This window comes from Gambusia affinis, linkage group LG14 (assembly GCF_019740435.1).
Source record: "Gambusia affinis linkage group LG14, SWU_Gaff_1.0, whole genome shotgun sequence".
In the NCBI taxonomy this organism is placed as follows: domain Eukaryota; kingdom Metazoa; phylum Chordata; class Actinopteri; order Cyprinodontiformes; family Poeciliidae; genus Gambusia; species Gambusia affinis.
This window is the reverse complement of record NC_057881.1, coordinates 19,589,456-19,612,486: the sequence shown is the minus strand read 5'-3', so window position 1 is coordinate 19,612,486 and position 23,031 is coordinate 19,589,456. Positions and strand designations below refer to the sequence as shown.

At 39.1% G+C, this 23,031-nt stretch overlaps 5 protein-coding genes across 9 annotated transcripts in view; all 5 read left to right on the top strand.

The window, feature by feature from the left end:
* LOC122843148 (FH1/FH2 domain-containing protein 3-like) overlaps positions 1 to 2,170 on the top strand; it is a 57,663-nt gene extending 55,493 nt beyond the window's left edge. For all 5 annotated transcript variants that reach the window (XM_044137699.1, XM_044137698.1, XM_044137696.1 and 2 more), the window contains one exon: positions 892 to 2,170. In XM_044137699.1, the coding sequence (XP_043993634.1) occupies positions 892 to 968 (77 nt within the window). In that variant the 3' untranslated portion in view covers positions 969 to 2,170. The remainder of the gene's footprint in view (positions 1 to 891) is intronic.
* Positions 2,171 to 2,190: 20 nt separating this feature from the next.
* On the top strand, positions 2,191 to 4,478 carry LOC122843150 (glutathione S-transferase A-like). Its single transcript, XM_044137701.1, has 6 exons — positions 2,191 to 2,494; positions 3,406 to 3,471; positions 3,563 to 3,668; positions 3,762 to 3,880; positions 3,973 to 4,058; positions 4,131 to 4,478. Exons 1-6 carry the CDS (start codon positions 2,327 to 2,329, stop codon positions 4,261 to 4,263), a joined length of 678 nt encoding a protein of 225 aa, XP_043993636.1. The 5' UTR covers positions 2,191 to 2,326; the 3' UTR covers positions 4,264 to 4,478.
* Positions 4,479 to 6,790: 2,312 nt separating this feature from the next.
* On the top strand, positions 6,791 to 8,977 carry LOC122843149 (glutathione S-transferase A-like). The gene is made up of 6 exons (XM_044137700.1): positions 6,791 to 7,228; positions 7,849 to 7,914; positions 8,005 to 8,110; positions 8,209 to 8,327; positions 8,420 to 8,505; positions 8,595 to 8,977. Exons 1-6 carry the CDS (start codon positions 7,061 to 7,063, stop codon positions 8,725 to 8,727), a joined length of 678 nt encoding a protein of 225 aa, XP_043993635.1. The 5' UTR covers positions 6,791 to 7,060; the 3' UTR covers positions 8,728 to 8,977.
* An 828-nt stretch (positions 8,978 to 9,805) lies between these two features.
* gstr (glutathione S-transferase rho) lies at positions 9,806 to 16,041 on the top strand. The gene is made up of 6 exons (XM_044138883.1): positions 9,806 to 10,042; positions 11,268 to 11,333; positions 11,434 to 11,539; positions 11,637 to 11,755; positions 11,848 to 11,936; positions 15,071 to 16,041. Exons 1-6 carry the CDS (start codon positions 9,875 to 9,877, stop codon positions 15,201 to 15,203), a joined length of 681 nt encoding a protein of 226 aa, XP_043994818.1. The 5' UTR covers positions 9,806 to 9,874; the 3' UTR covers positions 15,204 to 16,041.
* On the top strand, positions 9,834 to 22,831 carry LOC122843817 (glutathione S-transferase A-like). Its single transcript, XM_044138884.1, has 7 exons — positions 9,834 to 9,886; positions 17,639 to 17,794; positions 18,886 to 18,951; positions 19,081 to 19,186; positions 22,134 to 22,252; positions 22,327 to 22,415; positions 22,536 to 22,831. Exons 1-7 carry the CDS (start codon positions 9,875 to 9,877, stop codon positions 22,666 to 22,668), a joined length of 681 nt encoding a protein of 226 aa, XP_043994819.1. The 5' UTR covers positions 9,834 to 9,874; the 3' UTR covers positions 22,669 to 22,831.
* The last annotated feature ends 200 nt before the right edge of the window (positions 22,832 to 23,031 follow it).

Genomic DNA, 23,031 nt, shown 5'->3' with positions numbered 1-23,031 from the left:
AGACAAGACACACACACACACACACCCACACACACACGCACACCTAGGGAGAATTTAGAGAGACCAATTAACCTGACAGTCATGTTTTTGGACTGTGGGAGGAAGCCGGAGAACCCGGAGAAAACCCACCATGCACAGGGAGAACATGCAAACTCCATGCAGAAAGACCCCGGGCCGGGAATCGAACCCAGGACCTTCTTGCTGCAAGGCAACAGCTCTACCAACTGCGCCACTGTGCAGCCCTTAATGTCTTCCAGTCTACATTAATACATATTAAGTTATATGTGGTGGTTGAACTATTAAAATAGGCAGCTATCAGCACTTTGGAATAGAAAGTATCTTTTTAAAACAGAAATGTTGTGTGGCTGCCTACACAATCACGAGGAAGGATGTTGACTGAAGTGCTATCGTTTTACAATGAGGACAAGCCAGAAAAGGTTGTTGAGTGAGTCCCCTTCGTTCAGTTACATCATCTTGTTACTGAACGAAGGGTAACAAGTAACAATTGTGAGCGTTGTAACAGCATCCACAATTGCAACATCAGTTGTTAGCTAGCTAGACGCTAGCTAAGATGTTTGATAGCGTCTAGCTAGCATCTTGCTGTTAATTAGCATCTAACAGCTAACAGGTGTTGGCTATTAAATGCTAGCTACAACCTCCTAGCAGCTAACAGGCTGTGCTGCTGCTAGCATGACCTGCTAGCGCTTAACATAACATGATTTACAGATTTAGAAAAAAAAATTCTTTTTGAGTTTCCAACCAGAGTAAGTTGAAAGTCATTTTATTCTGGTTGCAACATGATTCTTCAACGCATTCCTACATAAAAGTCATCGTGTGGGACTTTCTGTGTATGGTGCTGTGATATTTTTCTTTCTCTTTGTCTCTGTGCAGTGAGGCGGACTCTTAAAAACGGCCTTACACCAGAAGAAGCTCTGGCTTTGGGGTTGACCGATTCTCCGGACACATAAACATGCTGACCTCCCTTCACCTTGACCCCCGACCCCAACCTGTCCCCACTGCTGTGGAAACGCGCCTGCGTGAGACGCCCATGTCAGCCTTTAGAGTTCTAGCCCACCAGCCACAAGCCTCTTTGGGTTTTGCACCAGCTGCTACTAATGTGTTTGAGTGAAGACGCTGCCACCCGGGATGGTGTGTTTGTTCTCGTTTTGTATTCGAAGCACAGAAGCAGAAAACGGAGGTGAAGAAAGACGTGTTCTCTTCAGGACTAGCTTAAAAATCTCTTTCAGTCCCACGCAGGTACTATAAAGAATTCAACGTCTTGGATCTTTCCAAAGATCTTTTAAAGAAATCCAAAGGGATCTTTTCTGATTCATTGAAGCTGTGAATTTTTTATTTTATTTTTTTTTTGCTGTAAAGCAGTTGATAGGAATTTTAATTAGTTTTTTGTTTTAAACCAGAATCCAGGTGATCTCCCTTGAGAAAAAACAAAACAAAAACGAAGAAAGTATTGTACATATGAAATAGGAATATGAAAGGTTTTCAGGCTGATGAGTGCCTTTCTTTTTAAAAAGGGACAATGCTGTACCTTTGCAAGCACCATCCAAGCTACGGTGGCTCAGAGGTGTCACATTTACAGTATTTATTAAAGCTCTGACGTCTTGCACCTTAACTGACATGTATCCTCTCTTATGCTGAAACGAGCGACTGAAACGGAGGAGTGTTTTAATCTCAGAGGAACATTTTTCATAAAAAAGAAAAAAAGAGACGATGATGAAACTTGTAGCAGACACGCAGAGCACTCTGCATTAAATGTGTAAACACCCTCAACAGGTAAAACATCCTGTAGTTCGACAGTGTGCGCGCTTAGTGAGGTGGTGTCGTATTTTTTATTTTTTTTTCTGTAGAAACTTGTATTATAGTCTGTGAGAAAGTTGGAGTTTCTGTGGATTGTAATTGTAAAGAAAACCCATGACAAAATGCGTCCGTCCCAGAAATCTTTGTCTTTTTTTTTTTTATGTTGGAGTGAGGAAGTGTTGGAACTCTCCGTTTTGATTTCTGTGCTTGCATTGTACTCGGTCTGAACTTGAACAGGGGACACGGGGCGCTTCGAAGAGCGCGCGGTTCGGACACGGAGGCGCGCCGACAGACACTTTAACTTGAAATGCCGTGTTAAACACATTCTGCAATAAAAAAAGCAAATGAATGTTCACCTCCTTTTTCTGTTCTTTTCTTTCACCTCTGAGTTAGACATTAACTAATGGGTGGGCCTTTGACCGGCCAACTTTTTGATAAATTAGAGAGTGGGAGTTGCTCAGCCGCTCTTGACCACGTTTCCCAGACAGAGCAGTGAGGTTTGAGTCTAACTATGGCGAAGTCGATGTATCTGCTGTGGGGGTCCGGATCCCCTCCCTGCTGGCGCGTCATGATCACCCTGGAGGAGAAGAAACTACAGGGATACAAACAAAAACTGCTGTCTTTTGAGAAAGAGGAGCATAAATCTAAAGAGGTTTTGGACATCAACCCCAGAGGACAGGTAGGTGCACACCTAAACACTGCTTGAAGGGTTTTCACTTCACGATTTAAGCTGGTGCTACGGAGAATTTAGTTTGAAGATGGACTGTTGTATTCTGCTTTGTCATTGTACCTGCAATCAGCTACCAGAGGAGAGGTTACAACTGTAGACTTTGACCCCCCCAACGGAGCCCCTGGCCTAGCAGAAGATCATGATTTTGAACTTATGTCTTATTCTAAAATAGAACTGATTGCAGCTTGTTGCGATTGTTCCAGTTCACAAAAAGCTGTGTATTTTGACCTGAGCATGGTTGTTCTTTAGACTGTTCCTGCAGTAATGTGCCTTTTAATAATAATTTAGAATGGAGTTACAAATGAAAAGTTGTGATGTGTTTCAGTTCATTTTCTTGATCGTGACCGACTGCTAATGAGAAGCCAAATTCTCCAGAAACAAATCAGTACGACCAATAGCAATCCTTTGCTTAAAATAAAATTAAAATGTCCATTTTGGTAATCCAGTCATTGTCATCTTCCACAAGTAGCATCAGCTACAAAAGCTCCTTCGGTAAAGAAGTGCATGAATGGAAAGGAAGAAGAAAATAGTGAGGATTGCAGCTGGAGCTGCTGCATCAACACACAGACATGCAACTGTTCCAATCCCTGGGTTTAGATCATGCTAAACCTAAACCAATGACATGCATTGTTATTGGTATGTAACCAGTTCAGTTAGCTGGGTCATGGTTTAATTGGGTTTGATATAGTTCTGCTCTGAGCACGAGTCCCACCGGAAACTCTTGTATCATTTTACCTCCCAAGTCCTTCAGCTCAGCGCTTAGCAAAGTGGGTATACATGCATGCATTTAATCGAGTAGCAGTGCCACACCATGAGCTTTCCAAGCTGATTTTATTGTGTTGTCAACATCTTCCTACCAGCTTCCTACCTTCAAACATGGAGACGACATAATCAATGAGTCTACTGGAGCGTGTTTATACCTGGAGGTAAAGCATAGTTCATAGTGAATATCATCAATGTATTGTTTGAAATTAAAGTTCCCAGGATTATGTTTGCTTTTGTCTCCTGCGGTAAAAGAATCAGTTCAAGTCTCAGGGCAACAAGCTGATCCCCGACAACCCTGCAGAGAAAGCTCTGATGTACCAACGAATGATGGAGGGTCTCACTCTAATTGAGAAACTAAGTTAGTTTCATTCATACATGTGCACAGCTGCTATCATACTAGCTTGAAAAATGCTAAGGACAGAAATAATACCATCAACACTGGTTGTTTCAGACTTGGTTATCTTCTACGACTTCTACGTCCCTGAAGGAGAGCGCCATGACTCTGCTCTGAAGAGAAACAAGGACAATCTGGTCACTGAGCTTCAACTCTGGGAGAGCTACCTGGAGAACGTAGGTTTGAGCGCCGCACACAGAAAGACACGTGGAGAAAGTCACACGTTACGCTGACGACAGTGCTGTTTTCGTTTGCTCTGTGTATGAAGGTGTCTGCAGGCTGCTACCTAGCAGGAGGATTCTCCTTGGCCGATGTTGTCGTCTTTCCAAGCGTTGCTTATGCCTTCCGTTATGGGTATGTAATTAAGTTTGATGTTTTCTGAAAGTCAGATCTTTCTCATGAACATCAAGACTTGGTCTTTTTTAGGCTGTCTGCAGGTCGTTACCCCAAACTGGCCAAATACTACAGCCTTCTGAAGGACAGACCCAGCATCAAAGCTACTTGGCCCCCAAAATGGTTCCAAATCGAACAAAGATCTGAAAGCCTGAAGGACATCTGAACAACGAAAACACTGTCTTCATTTGAAATTACGAACTTAATGTAGCATGACCTTGTTCATACAGGTCGATCATCACATGGTTTCTCTACTTGTGGATAATGTATCAGGTCAGATGTGTCGTGAGGGTTTTACTTATAAAGTTAAACTCAGACGATCAAAAAAATTCGACTAATCACAGTTTTGCTTTGTCACTCAATAAAGTCAATTCAAAACTGCTTGTTTTGTCAGCTTGGTTTGTTATTTTCTGGTATTAAAATATGTTTGATGATCTGCGAAGCTTAAGTGTGACATATAAGTCAAAACCGTAAGAAACCTGTAACCTGTGGAAAGTGGCTACAGGTGCTTTTTGTGGCTTGAATTGAGTTTTGGTTAAGGTGAGGGTTAAGAATAAACTAGCAATAGTAAGGTAATGTCAGGTTTAGGCATAAACATAGTTACTAAAATGATAAAAATCTGTTTTACTGTAGAAAGTATAAGAGAATAACAGAATCCACATTTTAAGGCTGCCTTTAGAATCAGTGATTAGCTGATCTCACAAATATGTTACAACCAAAACAATATTATGATGGATGCCACATGTTTAGCAGCCCCTTTGCATCTTACATTAGCCATTAGCATGTGTGGAGAATTATCAGCTCTCCTTGCTAAGTTCTTGATGTATGAGGTTGAAGAAGAGTCAGCGAGTTGAATTTATGAATTCCATTTATTAATACAAAAATACAGCTGGTCAACTTCTCATGCTACCAGTGCTGTAGTACTCGACACCGGTCTTGGTCTCGAGACCATTTGTCTCTGAGAACAGTTCTTAAAGATACAGTGTTTTCGGCAAAGTTGAGCTGACTGTCCAGGAATGACACAAGGAATTAAACATTTGCCACAGTTTCAACAGGTTGGCCATCAAGTGAAACTGGGATCACTTTCAGGTCTTGTTTATCTCATTTAATTAGCTCTACGTCCTTAAGAAAATGAAAAGGTGTGTTCTTTTGTGAGGGGATTTGTAATATTACGGTTCCAGTAATACCAGAATTAATCATAAACGATGAAGACTTTGTGGTATTCTGATTTAGTGACATAATTAGATTATTGTGTTACCACCCCCACAAGCACACAACGCCTTGTGCTTGGTTACTTCTTGCTTGTTACTCCTTGGTCAGTGTTCATAGTTGAGCATTGCCTCAATTGATATGTTTAATGGTGCAGACAGTGGGGATTTCTTTTTTTTTTCTTTCTTTTTTTTTTAAATTTTATTTAGTCAACTATCTACAACAGTACATTGAATACAGGGACAAAGTAAAACATGACATTTTTTTTTTTCCTTCTCCCCTCCTTCCCACTCCCCATCCTGTGGTCTCTTCCTTTACCTTCTGTTTATTCTGACAGTGGGGATTTCTGACATGAATGATATGGGCAAATGCCCAGGGCATTATCTTTTTAGAAAAGCAGAACAAAGAATTTGTTCTGCTTTTAATATTGGTTAAATTTATTTCAGCTCTAAGTATTTAATATTTAGGAGGTTTTGTGGGTATGTGAATCTTTCAGATCAATTTGTTTAGCAATTTTGATCATATTTCTTCTTGTGTCACGTAACGCGGGGCGCCAGTCTTGGTCTTGTCTCGGTCTTGATACACTCTGGTCTTGGTCTTGTCTTGGTCTCGGGTCAGGTGGTCTTGACTACAACACTGCATGCTACCTTTAGGAGGTAACAAGACAAAATGGCAACAAGGTAATTTCCTTTGTTAGCCTCATCCAGCCTTCCTGTTATCTGCTAAATCTCAACTCTCTGTAAATTCCTACGTAGAAATACTTTGCTATTTAAAAGCTTGATACACTTTTTGTGTCTTGTCCAACTTCATTTTAAACACCTTCCTGATGGACAGTATCACTGATATTGATGGAGTGAGGGGCAGGGTCGACGTTTAGAGTTTTAACCTTTCCTCCATAAGCTAATTGTAGGTCCAGTGACAAAGCAAAATACAAGGGTTGACTTTGAACTAATATCTCACCCTAAATCAGAACCGACTGCAGCTTGTGATTGTTCAAATAGAGATTAAAAAAGCTGTAAATTTCCATCTGAACTCCGAAACAAAAATATTCAGACTATTAATCATTAGTCATTAGATCAACATTACAGCTAAACTGCTTGTAAATAGTTGATAACAAATTGTGTTCTGAGAACTATTACACAGTCTGAGAGACAGCACTCTTGGCCCAAATTACATCCCAAACTCTTTAGCAAAGTGCTTATAAAAGGAGTGAGTGAAACCGAGGAGTGTTTGAGTTCAGAGGAAATTTTTTGTGAAGAGTAAAAACGTTACAATGATGAAACTTGTGGCGGACACGCAGAGCACTCTGCATGAAATGTGTAAATGCCCTCATCAGGTAAGACATCCTGTAGTTCGACAGCGTGCGGGTGATTAGTGAGCTGGTGTACTGGTTTCCCTAGAAACTTGTGTTATGGTCTGAGAAAAAGGTGGAGTTTGTAAGGATTGTAGTTGCAAAGGCAACCCGTGACGTCCGTCCCAGAAATCTTTGTCTTTTGCAAATGATGGAGTGAGGAAGTGTTTGGACACGAAGGAGTGCCAATGGACACCTGCACATGAAATAAACACATTCTGCAAAAAAAAAAAGGAAAATAAGAAAGAAAATGACTGTTCACCTCCTTTTTTGTTCTCTGAGTGAGGCATTAACTAATGGGCGTGGCCCTGAACAGACGGTTTTTGATAAATTAGAGAGTGGGAGTTGCTCAGCCGCTCTTGACCACGTTTCCCAGACAGAGCAGTGAGGTTTGAGTCTAACTATGGCGAAGTCGATGTATCTGCTGTGGGGGTCCGGATCCCCTCCCTGCTGGCGCGTCATGATCACCCTGGAGGAGAAGAAACTACAGGGATACAAACAAAAACTGCTGTCTTTTGAGAAAGAGGAGCATAAATCTAAAGAGGTTTTGGACATCAACCCCAGAGGACAGGTAGGTGCACACCTAAACACTGCTTGAATTATTATTATTATTATTATTATTATTATTATTATTATTATTATTATTATTATTATTATTATTATTATTATTATTATTATTTTTATCAGAATTTTATCTGACATGACTGAGAATTTTGCTTCCGTACTTTTTCAATTGGTGCAAGGTGGACTATTACCAGAGGATACGTACCTTTCTGCATAGAAACTCAGATCTCAATAGAACTGAACTCAGCTTGGTGCAGTTGCTCAGGTAGAGACAGGAAAAGTTGTTCATTTCCATCTGAATGAAAAAGCAAAAATATTAAGGCTAGTATAAATCATTAATCATTAGGTTAGCATTAGAGGTAAATTGCTTCATTTCTTCTTTGTTGATTACAAAATGTGCTCTGACCTTTGAAACTCTGTCCAGGTCAGACAGTTGTACCATGCTGCACCACAACTCCTTTAGCTCAGCACTTAGCAAAGTTTTTATTTTACAAATATATGGTGTTGAAGAAAAAAAAGTACCTCATAATTACAAGTCTGATGATAATACTCTGCATTTAATCAAGTAGCAGTGCCACAAGATGAACTTCACCAGCTAACATCATTATGTCAACATCTTCCTACCAGCTTCCTACCTTCAAACATGGAGACAACATAATCAATGAGTCTGTTGGAGCGTGCTTATACCTGGAGGTAAAGTACGGCGCACACTGAATGTCATACATGTATTGTTTGAAAATGAAGTTCTTATGATTTTATTGCTTTTGTCTCCTGCGGTAAAAGAATCAGTTCAAGTCTCAGGGCAACAAGCTGATCCCTGACAGCCCTGCAGAGCAAGCTCTGATGTACCAACGAATGATGGAGGGTCTTCCCTTTCTTGAGAAAATAGGCAAGTTTCACTCAAGCACGTGCACTTGGACTGCCGTGTTAGCTCGAACAACGCTCGGGACAGAAACAGAAATATTAACACTGGTTGATCTGTCTTAGAACTGGTTATCTTCTACGACTTCTACGTCCCTGAAGGAGAGCGCCATGACTCTGCTCTGAAGAGAAACAAGGACAATCTGGTCACTGAGCTTCAACTCTGGGAGAGCTACCTGGAGAACGTAGGTTTGAGCGCCGCACACAGAAAGACACGTGGAGAAAGTCACACGTTACACTGACGACAGTGCTGTTTTCGTTTGTTCTGCGTATGAAGGTGTCTGCAGGCTGCTACCTAGCAGGAGGATTCTCCTTGGCCGATGTTGTCGTCTTTCCAAGCGTTGCTTGTGCCTTCTCTTATGGGTATGTAACTAAGCTTGGTATTTGCTGGAAAACAGATCTTTCTCATCAATATTATGACTTTGAGGGGGTTATTATTATTTTTTCTTTAGGCTGTCTCCAGAACGATACCCTAAACTGGCCAAATACTACAGCCTTCTGAAGGACAGACCCAGCATCAAAGCTACTTGGCCCCCAAAGTGGTTCCAAATCGAACAAAGATCTGAAAGCCTGAAGGACATCTGAAGACAGCTGAAAATTGCAATTACACATTTAATAAAAAATATAATTAGTATAATTTGCTAACATAGCTAGATCAACCCTGTTTTCTCAATTTGTGTGTAATGTAGTAGGTTAGATGTGAGTGCCCTGTGAAGTTGAAATCAGATGATCAAAATATGTGACTAATCACAGCTCATTTATTAATAACTGAATTGACATTACGTTTTGTATGACTTGGCTACCCCTCAATAAATAAATGTTTTTTTCCAACATAGTTTATTACTGTTGTCGGCCATTAAAATACGTCAACAAATATGTGACAAAATAGCAAAAAAGGAAGATGACAGGGCCTGGCATTTTTCTTTGTGCGTCACACATATGGCACTTGTGTGAGACCAGGAAAAATTCAAATTACATATTGATTAATTTCTAAATTTCCAAAAAAGTAGCCATAAGCACGGCAATGCCAAGATTGCCAAACTTTAGTAAATCCAAAGACGATTGCAGAAAACCTATAATGCATCTTTGTTTGCAAAAATAAGAACTATAGTGCAGAATTGTACTGTGAAACAATTCAAAGCACATCTTTCATTTATCCATAACAATGACAAACAGATGAAATACTGGCATAACTGTAACACACTTTTCAAATCTATAAAAATCTGTAATGTGGCGCCTACTTGAATTCTATCTTCCAATAGAAGTCACGTAATTTGTATCTCAGTGTAGAATCAGAGTGGATAAACAGCACAGAGACTAATAAAAGAACATAGGCCAGGAGTATGTTGTGAACGTGCTGTCGGCGTCCTTGAATTCATTAAACATGGAAATGTATTGTTTCTCGTTTGCATTGCCAACATTTAGTCCCACTGTTTTCTGAATGTCAATTAGAACGTCCTCGTTCTAATTGACATTAGAACGAGTAGGTGGACAGTTCGTCTCCACCTACTGTGGAGTTCGTCTACTGCTCCGACTTCCATCACGGGCTGAACGCAGCATTGACCTCTGGAGATGTAGTTACCTCGCTATGCCACTGGGTGGCAACATAGGCTCTTTTCTCGTGGGCGTATAAATCGAAGAAAGCGGAATTCTGCCTAGTGCGTGTTGTGCACAGACTGACTGTTGCTTAGCTTGTCGAAAGCCTGACTTTGAAACTCTTGAACCTGAAATCATGGCCCAGGACATGACTCTGCTGTGGGGCTCCGGCTCGCCTCCCTGCTGGAGGGTCATGATCGCCCTGGAGGAGAAGAAGCTGCAGGGCTACAACAGCGTGCTGCTGTCCTTCGAGAAAATGGAGCACAAGTCCCAGCAAGTGCTCGACATTAATCCCAGGGGACAGGTAGGTTGACGTTTCTGCAAAGAAATACCGCACTGAAACAAATATTTGCAGACTAATGTTCCCGAATCGCTCTGCCTTGATTGTATCACAATAATAAAAAGGCCGAACTGCTCCTCTCCAGTGCTTTGGTTTTAAAGTAAAATTCCGGGCACAGAAAGCAAAGGATGTGATTATTTGATTAGTCTCAGTAGTGGTAGAAATAGCAACCCAGCTGCATTAAATTTACTACAGCATTTAAACGCCTCCCTTAAACTCAGCTGCATGCCAGGCCTCTTGGATAATAGCGGTTCTGATTGTTTCATAATGAAGGGCCTGTCTGCCACTTCAGCCAAGTCACACACAGTTCACCCAGTGAATAGCAATGAATCCAAAACTTGGATATAGTTTTTCTTCTATACCATAATATTCATAAGTACATTTTACACGTTACAGAACAACTTGTTGAATGAAAAGCTTATAATGGTTTATATCTTAGTCAAATCTCCAAAAGAACTTGTCAAAGTCTTTAGTAGAACCGATAAACTTTTCAAGTGATACCATTGTATGTTTACAGAAATTAAGAAATCTGCAGAATCCTTTTTTTTTTCTGTTGCTTTAGAAGTGTGCATAAAGCTTTCTAATAATATCCCCCTTTTTTATAAGCTGGAATAAACACAAACAGAGACTACTGGTGTGTAATGTGAAGAAATTTAGTTTGAGTACTTTTTCAAAAGCACACCTAAGAGCTACATTGTGAAATAATGTTTTGTTTCAAGCCGTAACAATCATTGTAAGTTTTTATTTTTTTTCAACTTGCTTTATGCATTGGCACTGTGTTTATAATTGCAACAAAATAAGAATGGCTTAAAAAAAAAAAAAGGAATGGTGGTGTCAAAGTCCAGGCTAGGGCTGAAACGATTAATCGAATTAATTGTGATTAATCGAATTAATTGTGACTAATCGATTTTTGAAATGATTGTCAACTAATTCAGGGATCAGTTAATCGTTACCTGGAGTGTACAGACTCAAATAAAATGCCATTTTCTGAAAAAACACACTCAGAGCAGTAATTACACAAAAACTGTACAAAATTTAAAAATGCTTTTTAGATAAAAAAAAAAAGTGTTCAACTTCTAGTTGGACAGGTGTAGCTTCGCCTCGCTCAAATTCTGTGAAAACTAAAGCAAACAATTGTAATCCTTCAGTTTATTTCCTTTTCTCATGTCATTTCTTTATTTTCCTGCAGGTTCCATCATTCAAACATGGAAATGTTATTGTTAATGAATCCTACGCAGCCTGCTTTTACCTTGAGGTGAGGAAGCCAGTCTGCAAGCAGCAATCTGCACAATTGCATGCGATTAGGGGAGGAAAAAAAGAAAAAAAATAGAAATGATGATCGTTTTGTTTCGCAGAGTCGGTTTAAATCCCAGGGAACCAAGCTGATCCCAGACGAACCCGAGGAGCAAGCGCTGACGTACCAGCGCATGTTTGAGGGCCTCTCGCTCTACGACAAACTGAGTAGGATGAACACGAGTCGGGGTCGTTCTGTAGACGTGAGCGACCGCTTGTTCCTGAGCACGTTGGATCAAAACCCGCAAATTTCTCCTCTTTCCAGGTGCGGTCATCTTCTACGACTACTACGTTCCCGAAGGGGAGCGGCTCGAGTCGGCTCTGAAGAGAAACAAGGAGACCCTGGTCACTGAGCTCAAACTCTGGGAGGGTTACCTGGAGAAGGTTTGGGGAACGACCCAACCAACATAAAGCAGCTAAACGAGTTCTGCTGCACCCTAACTGGCTCTTTGTTCCCCCCACTCCTCCTTCTGTAGCTGGGCTCTGGTTCTTACTTGGCAGGAAAGGATTTCACAATGACGGACGTGGTTGTTTTCCCAACTGTTGCCACTGCGTTCAGATTTGGGTAAGAACAAGGAACATTCCTCCTTTTGTTCTGTTTTTTTTTTTTTTCCTAGCTTGTAATTTCAGTTATGACTCTAGGGCTGCTGTAAACAATAATTGTAATAACCTATTGATTTTATTCTGACGATTGAATTATCAAATAAAAAATCTGATCAAGGTAAATATTGATATATAAAGTACTTTAAAAATTTGGGTTCCATAAAACGATAATTGACACATTTAAATCTTTATACAATAAACCAACAGCTAGAATCAAAATTAATGGAGATCTGACCAATTCATTCACTTTGGAGAGAGGAACGAGACAGGGGTGTTGTGTGTCGCCGCTTCTCTTTGCCTTATATATTGAGCCCATGAGTCAACTTATCAGGCAGAGTCCAGATATAAAAGGGGTTTCAACGACATCTGGGGAGCAAAAACTATCCTTGTTTGCTGACGATTTATTGATAAATATAACGCAGCCCACACAGACAATCCCAAAACTGATGAAGTTACTCGAAGAGTTTAGTTTAATTTCTGGTTACAAAATTAACATAAATAAAACTCAAGTATTAACATTTAACTATGATCCACCGTCTTCAATTAAGACTGTGTACAACTGGAAGTGGGAGGCTGAGTCTATCAAATATCTGGGTGTGTCACTACCGAGGGACTTCTCAAAACTGTTTGATATAAATTATGGCCCACTAAATTTGAAAATAAAATCAGATTTACATAGATGGAATGTTATTCCCTTTTTGGGTTTGAGCTCCCGGATAGAATCCATCAGAATGACTCTCCTTCCACAGCTACTGTACTTATTTCAAAGTCTACCCGTCAGAATTCCACCTAAACAGTTCTCAGAATGGGATAGATTAATAGCGAGATATTTATGGCAGGGTAAAAAGGCCAGAATTAAGTTTAAAACTTTACAACTAAAAAAGGAAAAGGGTGGAATGGGCCTTCCCTGTTTGCAGGATTACTACCACGCAGCCCAGCTGAGATCTTTAGTCTGCCTGTGCTCACCATCATACACCGCAGCATGGAAGGAAATAGAAGGCACAACAATAAGAGGAATCCCAATAACAGCCCTACTTGGTGATTATAAACTACAAGAGGAACAGCAGATCCCAGAAGACTCCATTACAGGTAGTTTTCTCAGGTCCTGGCAGGAATTGGCTAAAATCTGCAGAATAGGAAAAACATCTAAAATTATGAGGTGGTGTGCCTATGATTCAGATTTTGCACCTAATAGGACTGATAACAGATTTAAGTTATGGATCTCAAAAGGATTAACTACCTATTATTCATTTGTCCATAAAGGGATATTTCAGAGTTTTGAAACCCTACAGAAGGATCATGGACTGGAGAAAGATGATTTTTTTAGGTACCTGCAGGTGAGACATTATTTTAATAGTAATTTTAAAGAGGGGCTGAGAAAGAGTGATTCAAGTTTCATGGAGACATTTCTATCACTAATTAAACCCAGTTCAGACAGTAGAATTATCTCTAAGTTATATAATGCCATACAGCTGTCTAAACATGAGAATACAGAATACATAAAGAGGAAATGGGAAAAGGAAATTAAGGTTAAAATCTCACAAGAAGGCTGGGAAGAAATATGTCAACTGCAGTGGGTCTCAACTGGATCGAACACATGGCGGGAGTTTTGTTGGAAAAACATCGCACGATTTTTTGTTACACCCATTCAGAGACGATATCAAAACAACGATGACGCCTGCTGGAGGCTCTGTGGGTCTAAGGGAGCCAACCACTTCCATGTTTTTTGGGAGTGCCAAGCAATAACACCATACTGGGAAGAGTTCCACAAACATATTGAAAATGTATTTAATGTAAAGATTCCATTCAAATGTGAAACATTGTACTTGGGTAACTTACATTTGGACACATGGACAAATACAGACAAAAAAACTTCTGGCCATACTACTGGCAGCCAGTAAGAAAGCCATTACAAGGAAATGGCTAAAACCAGACCCACCCACTGTTGATGAATGGATTGAAATTGTTCACCAGATTTATGTTATGGAAAAGATTTCTTTTTCCCTCCAAGTTGAAAAGGGAAAGTTTTATAAGATCTGGACCGAGTATGTAAAACCGACTAGATCTGACTTCATTTGACTGTTCTTGAGAAGTATGTGCCCCCCCCCCCCCTCTTGTATGTTCTTGTGTTTTTTTTATTGCTTGAGATGGTGCAATCCCCATTATTGTTCAATTCTGTTCATTTTTGTTATTGTTTACAACCAAAACTAGTAATAGTCTGTAAAAATACTAGAAAGGCAATATGGATAAATTCATTTAAACTTTCTGGTAGTATACTCATGTACTATCTTAAGGGGGTAAAGCTGTAATCAACGTATGTGATGGAAATTTGTCTTTCTAAATAAAAATATAAATATATAAAAAAAAAAGTTAAATATTGATAAATGCTGTGATAACAGCAGAGTTGATATCCGATAGAAATATTGGCCAAAATTTTTCAAACTGAGCATCCCTAACTTACTTTTCTGTTGCAAGATCCCGCCTCCCCAGCTTGCGACTGGAGGGTGAAAAACTGCTCCACTACCATTGGTTTTAGTTGTTATATTACACTAACTCTTAAATGTGCACATAATACATAAAAAGGGCCTCGCTACTAATTTTCAAACTATGAACTAGATAACAGAGTTAGAAAAAAAGTTTAATATAAAAAAAAGCAATGGAGAGATAATTAGCTATGTTAGCTTGACTATGACAACATTAACATGTAGATGTGCTGTGGAATTTGGTGTTTCAGTTCAGTTAAAGAAAAGATCAGTAGAGCAGGTGTTAAGATTAGCTAATCTGCCTTCGCAGCAATCGGTTATTAATAATCGCAAAATAAACATCAGGCCTAACAACATAACACTGTAGCAGAATGAATGTTCTGATCTTTGTGTGGAAAATGTCTGGACGTTTTTCTGGTGTTGAACCCTGATGCATTCCTGGCGTTGTCAGTCAGTTGCTATAGCAACGAGTCTCTTTGCCCTCCAGCCTTGTGTGCATGTGTGAAATTTCACTTTTTAAGACAACCTGGACACAAAAATTTGAATTGAATTAAAGTCAAATCAAAATGATACAACTCAATGTTTTTCGCGTCTCGCTTTGTTTGATCTGCAGGCTCTCTGCTGGGCGTTACCCCAAACTGGGGGCGTACCACGCTCTGATGAAGGAGAGGCCCAGCATCAAGGCCAGCTGGCCTCCTCATTGGCTGGAGAACCCCAAGGGACAAGACACCCTGAAGGACATCTGAACTGGACCGGGTCCAGTCACTCACGAGAGGAGCCTTGTAGTTCAGCTGTAAATCAGATCTTCTGGTAATCAAGAATGACTAACACAAGATTCCAATTTTGTTCTCTGAAAGGTCAAAAAGTTTCAAAAATGGCATCTCCTGAACATTTCTTTTTTCTTTTTTTTTTTTTTGACAAAAGATGATTTTAGTTTCTGCTCAGGATGCCGGTGCCGTTTGTTGGTCTCCTTTCACTAAAGCTGCATCTCTTACGATCCGTTTTCATTTCTGCATAGAAAAAAGTGTCTAACAATTTTCCTCTTCCCACAAGTTAGTTCTGCTTCAAGTTTTCTACACAACTAGAGGCTAGCCAAAGAAATGTTGCACTATAAAAAACAAACAGTGGGGCCATGATTGTGGAATAGGTCAAATAAGGTCGGTGTGTTTGAAGGTGTTCAAAGTATGACTGCAAGAGATAAAAATGTCCTGTTGCAGAAGATCCATGTTATCTGGTTTATCGTTTGAAAATCATTGTCAGAAACTGATTTGCGCTTCCCGAAGGTGACTCGACTGTTTCTTGCTGCAATGACTTAGCATAAATCAGTCCTTTAAAATTGCGTCCTTTGCATAATTTTGCACTTCCTGTTCAGCTCTCAGACCATCTGTGACCCGGCTGTGTGCTGTATGTAGACCTCACTAAAATGTGAGTGCGAGTCTCTTCTCACTGTAAACATGACATCATGTTCTGCACGTTTGGAGAAACTGGCACTATGTTTTTGGGTATTCCCTGGTTTGTTTCTCCCCCCCGTTAGCCTCTTTATTAAATGTGACATTTACCAGTTTAATAAAACAGTTGACAGAACCACCATGTCCAAGAATATTTTTTGAAAAGGGTTCCGATGCATTCTTGCGAAGTTTGCTTTTATCACTTTCAGGTCTTCGCAGGACGTTAAATGATTTCCAGACTGTATTCCCTCTGTTTAAAGAAAATTTTTTTTTATCCTTTTCCAATACATTTTATATTGTCTTACAACATTGGAAATAATATTTTACCAAAAATGTATTTGTGTAAAAAATGTACATCCATGTCCCAAATTGTTATAACCAAACATCCCCACAGCACAATGCTGCCACCACCATGTCATAGGGATGCTGGAGTTGATCGCCAGCCCCAACGTCTGCATTGTGTTTTATGGTTAGTGGAACTTGACACATTCCAGGATTAAATAGTTCCCGCTAAATGTTGGCATTTTGTATAATCAATACCCACAGATGCTCAACATGAGACCGGTTGTGCTTGGCAGTTGTAAAGGTATTTAAGATTTTTCTAATTTCAGCTCAACAATTGAACACACCACCAAAAAATTACCCTTAAACTCATTTTCCATTTCACACCACTTGTCTTACAATGCATTGTTTTGTTTTCTGCAGACATAGTTTTATTTTTGCATATTTTAACTGATTGACACATAGTGTATTGATATTTTTATCTTGCACTGCATTAGCTTAAAGCTACTTTCTGGTCCAAATGACACATTGTGATAAAAATGGCTAATGGTCTTTGCATGATGGGAGAGAACTTCCTTGAAATAACACTTTGATGCAGCTAAACCCTCACAACTACAGCAAAGAGTGTTTATTTAGATGAGGGAGACTTTCAGCCTCTTCCTTTCACTGTTGCTGCGTTTCACACAATATAAAATTAGTCTGTTCTGGAGACACTTAGGAAATACAACTTCTACTTTAATTTTCATATTATAATTTTGTAACAGTCATTCATCATGCTGTGAATGGCAGGTGGATTAGGATATCAGTAAAAAAAACACTTTTAAATACTTGGTAGGGTGCTGGTCTGGTAGGTCTCCCAGGATACTGTTCTCCGGACTGCTGCACCTCTAGCCAAGTAAATTTCATTTTATACGCTCAAATTTGAGCTGGAAAGTTTATATCACTAACTTTGTCTTGTTTAGCCATGAAGTTGTGCGTTTATGCTAGAGTATTGTTCTATTGTCTTAATTTTTGTTTTTTTCTTACAATATTGACTTTGGTCATCCAGCCATAGAAAATAACCTGTTGTTAGGATAACCCTACGATGGAAAGCTACTGAGCGGTAATAATAATTTTATCATGTGGCTACAACAGGGTGATTTTCGTCACATGCGTGCACAACAATAAATTTTTACTGCTGGCTTTCATCTTTGGCTTTTTGTACAAAGTTCATCCGACATCAAAGAACTTCAAGAGCATGCGTTGGGCGAACGCAATCGTTTGGCCTAACGAACAGAGGGGTTTGTTAATCCGTTTACAAGTTTGTTGCGTCGTTATCGTTGATGAGTGGATGAGACGTTTTCAAACCCTCCAATCCAGTAGTAGACTGGAAGAAACAAACTCTGGACAGAGCTTTTACTGTCACAACTCTGTTAGATGTAGCAGCTGTCTCTGAAATCATGGCCAAGAACATGACTCTGCTGTGGGGCTCCGGCTCGCCTCCCTGCTGGAGGGTCATGATCGCCCTAGAGGAGAAGAAGCTGCAGGGCTACAACAGCAGACTGCTGTCCTTCGACAGAGAGGAGATCAAGTCTCAGGAAGTGTTCAATATCAATCCAAGGGGTCAGGTAGGGAGAAAAGCACAATCATGAACAAGATGTTTTGGCCAGTAGCAGATGTCTTTGTACGCGGTTGGAGGTTTGCCTAAGTCAATGCTGCATGCAAAGGTCGTGAAGGTCACATAACGGTGTGTGTTAATGATTCAGCAGAGAGCAGTTCTTGAAGGTCGTTTTCCTGAATAAGGGATGAATTACCAGCTGTAGCACTTTCAGTTCTAAGCTTATTCTAAATCAACATTTAATACTGCGAGGTCAAATAATGAATTAATGGAATTTGTTTGCCAACAGAGTGGATCACAAATTCCAATTACAGTGTTACAAAAAGTACTACCTTCCGTTTTGACTTTTTTTTTTTTTTTTTTTACATATTTCAAATCATGAAGCAAACTAAATCAAAGATAGTTTTTATTTTATTTCGAACATACAAAAAGTAGATATTTAAGACCTCTCGTCTTTGCCAAGTAGTTTAAATTTGAAAGTTTTTTTTTTTTAAGGTTCTGCCGTACCACCTTATATAATTCAAGTCTGTACTTTGATTAGGCCACTTGAAAGAGCAGAATTCATGTCGTGGATTCGTCAATTGTAGCCATCCATATAGCATTGCTGACCCAAATCATCACACTAACACCCTCATGTTTGACTTTTTCTAAAAAAAAAATTTAAAAAAAGAAGAAAATTGGTCAATTTTACACCAGACACCCGGACCTTCTGCAAAGTTACACTTTGCTTATTCACGCCACAAAATATTTTTCACACACAGTAACGTTGGCTTGTAGGTCTTTTTTATTTGGAAACTGTATTTTTGTCCGAAATTAACGATGAGTTGAAACATTTAATTGTTGGAAGAAAAGCAGAACAGATACCAATAAAAAAGTGATTAAAACAGGGCGACATAAATGATGTATGCGAGTAACGTTAAAAGTAAATAATAAGTTGAAAATTTATAGTTTAACTTATTTGTAAAATGAACATGAATTCTGTTCGGTTTATTTGAAAATGAACCGACATTGGAAAAAACAACAACTTATTGCTAACCATTCGCTTTACTTTAGCAAATCCTTTAATAATCCGAATTTCCTTTTTAAATATTCTGCTTTTAGGTGCCGTCTTTTAAACATGGAAACGTAATTGTCAACGAATCCTACGCGGCCTGTTTTTACCTGGAGGTGAGGGAGCCACTTCGTCAACTGAAGCTTGAATCTGAAACAAACACAGATGTGTACGCTGACCGAGAACGACTCAACATGGTGAGCATTTAATGTGACATATGTTATTTTCTTCTCCGTTTTTGCCAGAGCCAGTTTAAGTCTCAAGGAACGAAACTGATCCCAGACAGCACTGAAGAACAAGCGCTGATGTACCAACGCATGTTTGAGGGCCTCACTTTCTACGACAAACTGAGTAAGAAAACCAGTCAAAATTAAGCATTTGCCTAAATCTTTTTATAGGCTTCACCCTTGGTTGTAAAGCTGCTAAACACACTCTCCACAATATTTATCTGCAGAATAAAGAGTTCAGAAATTGCTTGGGGGGCGGGCGGGGATTGTTTCCTGTAGCAGCTAGCTGCTAGTGCTAATGCTAGCTGGTAAAACAGGAAAAAAAACTATCAGTTTCAGCTGTATTTTTTTTATTTATCTATATACCACAGCTAGAAACATTTTGCTAGCTTCTCTGCTTCTAAATATAAAAGCTGTTCTTTGCTGTTGCTTCAGTAATGTTTCTGATGCATCATTTTGCTGTAACTATGCAAACATCACAAGGGTAAGGTGACCAGATTTCTAAGACTAAATCTGGAGACATTTCTCACTCGGTGATAAAGAAGAAGCAAATTTATTAAAGTAAAATGAAAAAACTGGGACAGATAAGTTTACATATTTACTAACATTTAAACATTAAAAATCAAATATAAAATCAGGAACGTGTCTCTCCACACAGTGGTAATATTACTATTATTAATAATGAAAGTAATAGCAGCAATAGAAAATTAAAACTGGAAATATGGGGGGAAATTGTGTACATAGTTTGTAAGTGACCATGCATATATATGAATAACATAGTTAGTACTTCTGTTAATTAACAAAAAGCCCACAATGGTAACAGAAGTAACTTGAAACTGACAAAAGTAGTAAAAAGTTGTTTACTGACAAACTGATGAAAGTCAGACACTGCTTTTAAATTGTGGCTCAATTAAAATGATGGTAGCTAAAACTTATTAGCATTTTTGTGTCTGTGACCAAAGAGCTGATGCACCTTTTGTCTCATTTCTCTCAGAACCTGTCTGGTAAATTCAGCCTCACTTTTTTATGATTTGCTCCTTAGTCATTTCACATCAGTTCCACCTTGACCTTGGAGTTCACCTTTACTTTCTGGACTTGGTTGTTCTGGACTTTTAGTAACCATTCATATCATAATTTTCTTGAATTTGTCCATTTTCTTCCTGCAGCCACAGCCAGAGAGACCAGCTCCAGTCCTATGGACCTTAAGTTTCAGAATAATATGTACAATTGTAGTCATCTTGGTCTGACATTTTCTTATTCTGTTGAACCTCAATTAAAAACAATGTCTGATTTTTATTGGTTAATTTTCAGCAAATTTTCATTTATTACTTTTGTTGGTTTCAAGTTGTTTCAGTGACCACTGTGGGTTTTTCAATCATTAACAGAAGATACCAACAACTTTGTCCACCTGTGAATGTTGTGCATGAATGGACACATAAATGTCCATACATACATGAGGTGTGTGTGTAAAGTAATGTAGTTGATATGTAAGGACACTGTGTGTATTTGAGATGAGTGAACTCTGGTCAGGAAGTCCATCAACATGAGCTCATCTTTGGTTCTGCAAACCGTCCTCAGTCTGAAGAGCCATCAGCCACATGATCATAGAGATCTGGATAGAATAATAAGAGCAGAAAAGATTATGTGAAAAACTGAGAAAGACCACAGGTGATAGTAAAGAGAAACACATAAATTAAAACTTATGAGACACAATTAAATAATGATATGCTTATATTTCATATTTCTCTCCAGCTTTGTCAGTTTTTTCTGTTTTCCTCATTCGTTCAGTTCTATCGGAATATTTTTCTCCTGTCTCATCTTCTATCAGTCTGCCAGTATTCTAAAACAGAGACATAATATCATCTCAATCTCCCCCAAAAACATTAGAATGTACAGATCACATACTGAAAATTTAAGAAATAAAAATAGATTTGCTTTCTTTGGTTTGGAATTTGGTTATTTTGAGATGAGGAGCTGGATTCTTCCTAGTAAAATCTATTTAATATAAATATTAACCTTTTTCATCAGCTGATGAAATGTTAAAAATGCCATATTTAGCAAAAATGAATGAATAAATAAAAAAAATAAAATCTCTCCATCCTCATCAGTATCAGTTTATGCTCTTCTTCATTCATTTTCCTGTCACTGAGTGACTCCATTTTTGGTGAGAAACTTTAATATGCCCAAACTCATATCTAGCTTTGAAAATACAACCCACTGATCACCAGTTAACTCCAAAACATCTTTCTTTACAATGAGTTTATTTTAACCATCCTGTTACTATTTCTCTCTCATTCTGGATATTTTTGTAGCTGTTCATTGTGCTCTGGTCTTGTGTTTAAGAAAAGCTTCGTTTTATTTTACCGTGAACCAAATCTTTATGACGGCAAGAATTAGCCCAGTTCAAACAAATCACGTTGATTCACACATACATACCGTATCAGGTCAGCTTCCCTTCGAAGCTGGTCAAAACTCCAGCTCTCCTCTTCCAGCTTGTTGTTCTTATTCTTAATTTTTATTGGTTGTTGGCTCTGCTGCTGTTCCTCTCTGTAACGTTAGCAGTAGTGCGAGCAGCTACCGTAACTGCTGTTGTTGCGCGCAACACGCTAACTCACGCTTTCTACTCCCTGGAGTCTCCGGCTATCGTAATTACAATCTATAGAAGCTTTTTTTCCTCATTTATAAAACGCTAAAATCGGGGACTTTTCCGGGAACGGCTTCACCCGGGGACAGGCCATCTAAAACGGGGACTGTCCCCGGAAATCGGGGACGTCTGGCCAGCTACCAGACTCCGAACAGCCACATGCTTCTCTCCCATAGTTCAGGATTGTTTTGAATAAAAAGTTGTCAGAAATTAATTGCTAACCTGTACTAGATAACTCCTATAAAGTATAACTCCTAATAAGTTGGGCCCAGGTTTCAAACTTTTTTTTTTTTTGCTAAGGCAATTTCCAAATTGAAATCCCATGCCATACTTTAAAATGCTACCATTTCTAAGATATCAATCCTTTTTTTTAAGTCCAAGGTGTTTATCTGGAAAATTTGCACTTTTTTTTTCAAATTCTTTCCAGCTGCAGTTATTTTCTATGAGTACTACGTCCCCGAAGGCGAGAGGCTTGCCTCAGCTGTGAAGAGACACAAAGAGGCTCTGAGCACGGAGCTCAAACTATGGGAGGGCCACTTGCACAAGGTGTGTGAACGAAGCTCAAAAACACAAACTATCTGAAGAATCCGTAACATATTCCCATCTTCTTTCTTTTCTAGACGGGTTCTGGCTCTAACCTGGCAGGGAAGTCTTTCACACTTGCAGATGTAGTCATTTTTCCAACCGTTGCCACTCTTTTTAGATTTGGGTGAGTGAGAAAAACAAGTGAAGTTTGCATTTAGCTCTTCTTTTGTATGTTTTGATTATCAGTTAATCAAAAGATGTACAGTTTAAAAGAGTTTTCCACTTTTTTTTCTTTTTTCTGTAGGTTGTCTGAAAAGCGTTACCCCAGACTGGGAGAGTACTACGCTCTGCTGAGGGAGAGGCCGAGCATCAAGGCCAGCTGGCCTCCCCATTGGCTGGAGAACACCAAGGGACAAGACACCCTGAATGACGTCTGACAAAGAAATATTTCAGTCAGCGGAAGCACCATTTTATGTTTTTTTTTGTTTTTTTGTAACGGCATAAATCCCTTCCCTCAAAAATGGCAGCCGTTTCGACAATCTTGCAATATAGAGTAGCAACATGATCGGATATTCCTTATAATAAACGTGTTGAAATTGACATTTACATTTATTTGCGTTTGAGGCTATTGGATTTATTTCCTTTGGAGAAATGTCAAGCCAACAGTCATCCCTCTGATTGCGCACACCATAAATTAGGCGTATCAAAAGATTTAAATTAACACTTCAATGATATTCTTAGTCACTAAGTCGCACCTGCATGTTAATATACCGGCAACGATGGTGACAGTGAGGTGCACT

Excerpts from the sequence above, each read along its gene's own strand:
- LOC122843150 (XM_044137701.1), top strand. The coding sequence starts at position 2,327 with ATGGCGAAGTCGATGTATCTGCTGTGGGGGTCCGGATCCCCTCCCTGC. Across the intron at positions 2,495-3,405 it reads ACATCAACCCCAGAGGACAG|CTTCCTACCTTCAAACATGG; the intron begins GTAGGTGCACAC and ends TCTTCCTACCAG. Across the intron at positions 3,472-3,562 it reads GAGCGTGTTTATACCTGGAG|AATCAGTTCAAGTCTCAGGG; the intron begins GTAAAGCATAGT and ends CTGCGGTAAAAG.
- LOC122843149 (XM_044137700.1), top strand. The coding sequence starts at position 7,061 with ATGGCGAAGTCGATGTATCTGCTGTGGGGGTCCGGATCCCCTCCCTGC. Across the intron at positions 7,915-8,004 it reads GAGCGTGCTTATACCTGGAG|AATCAGTTCAAGTCTCAGGG; the intron begins GTAAAGTACGGC and ends CTGCGGTAAAAG. Across the intron at positions 8,328-8,419 it reads GGGAGAGCTACCTGGAGAAC|GTGTCTGCAGGCTGCTACCT; the intron begins GTAGGTTTGAGC and ends CTGCGTATGAAG.
- LOC122843817 (XM_044138884.1), top strand. Across the intron at positions 17,795-18,885 it reads ATATCAATCCAAGGGGTCAG|GTGCCGTCTTTTAAACATGG; the intron begins GTAGGGAGAAAA and ends TTCTGCTTTTAG. Across the intron at positions 22,253-22,326 it reads GGGAGGGCCACTTGCACAAG|ACGGGTTCTGGCTCTAACCT; the intron begins GTGTGTGAACGA and ends TTTCTTTTCTAG.
- gstr (XM_044138883.1), top strand. The coding sequence starts at position 9,875 with ATGGCCCAGGACATGACTCTGCTGTGGGGCTCCGGCTCGCCTCCCTGC. Across the intron at positions 10,043-11,267 it reads ACATTAATCCCAGGGGACAG|GTTCCATCATTCAAACATGG; the intron begins GTAGGTTGACGT and ends ATTTTCCTGCAG. Across the intron at positions 11,937-15,070 it reads GCCACTGCGTTCAGATTTGG|GCTCTCTGCTGGGCGTTACC; the intron begins GTAAGAACAAGG and ends TTTGATCTGCAG.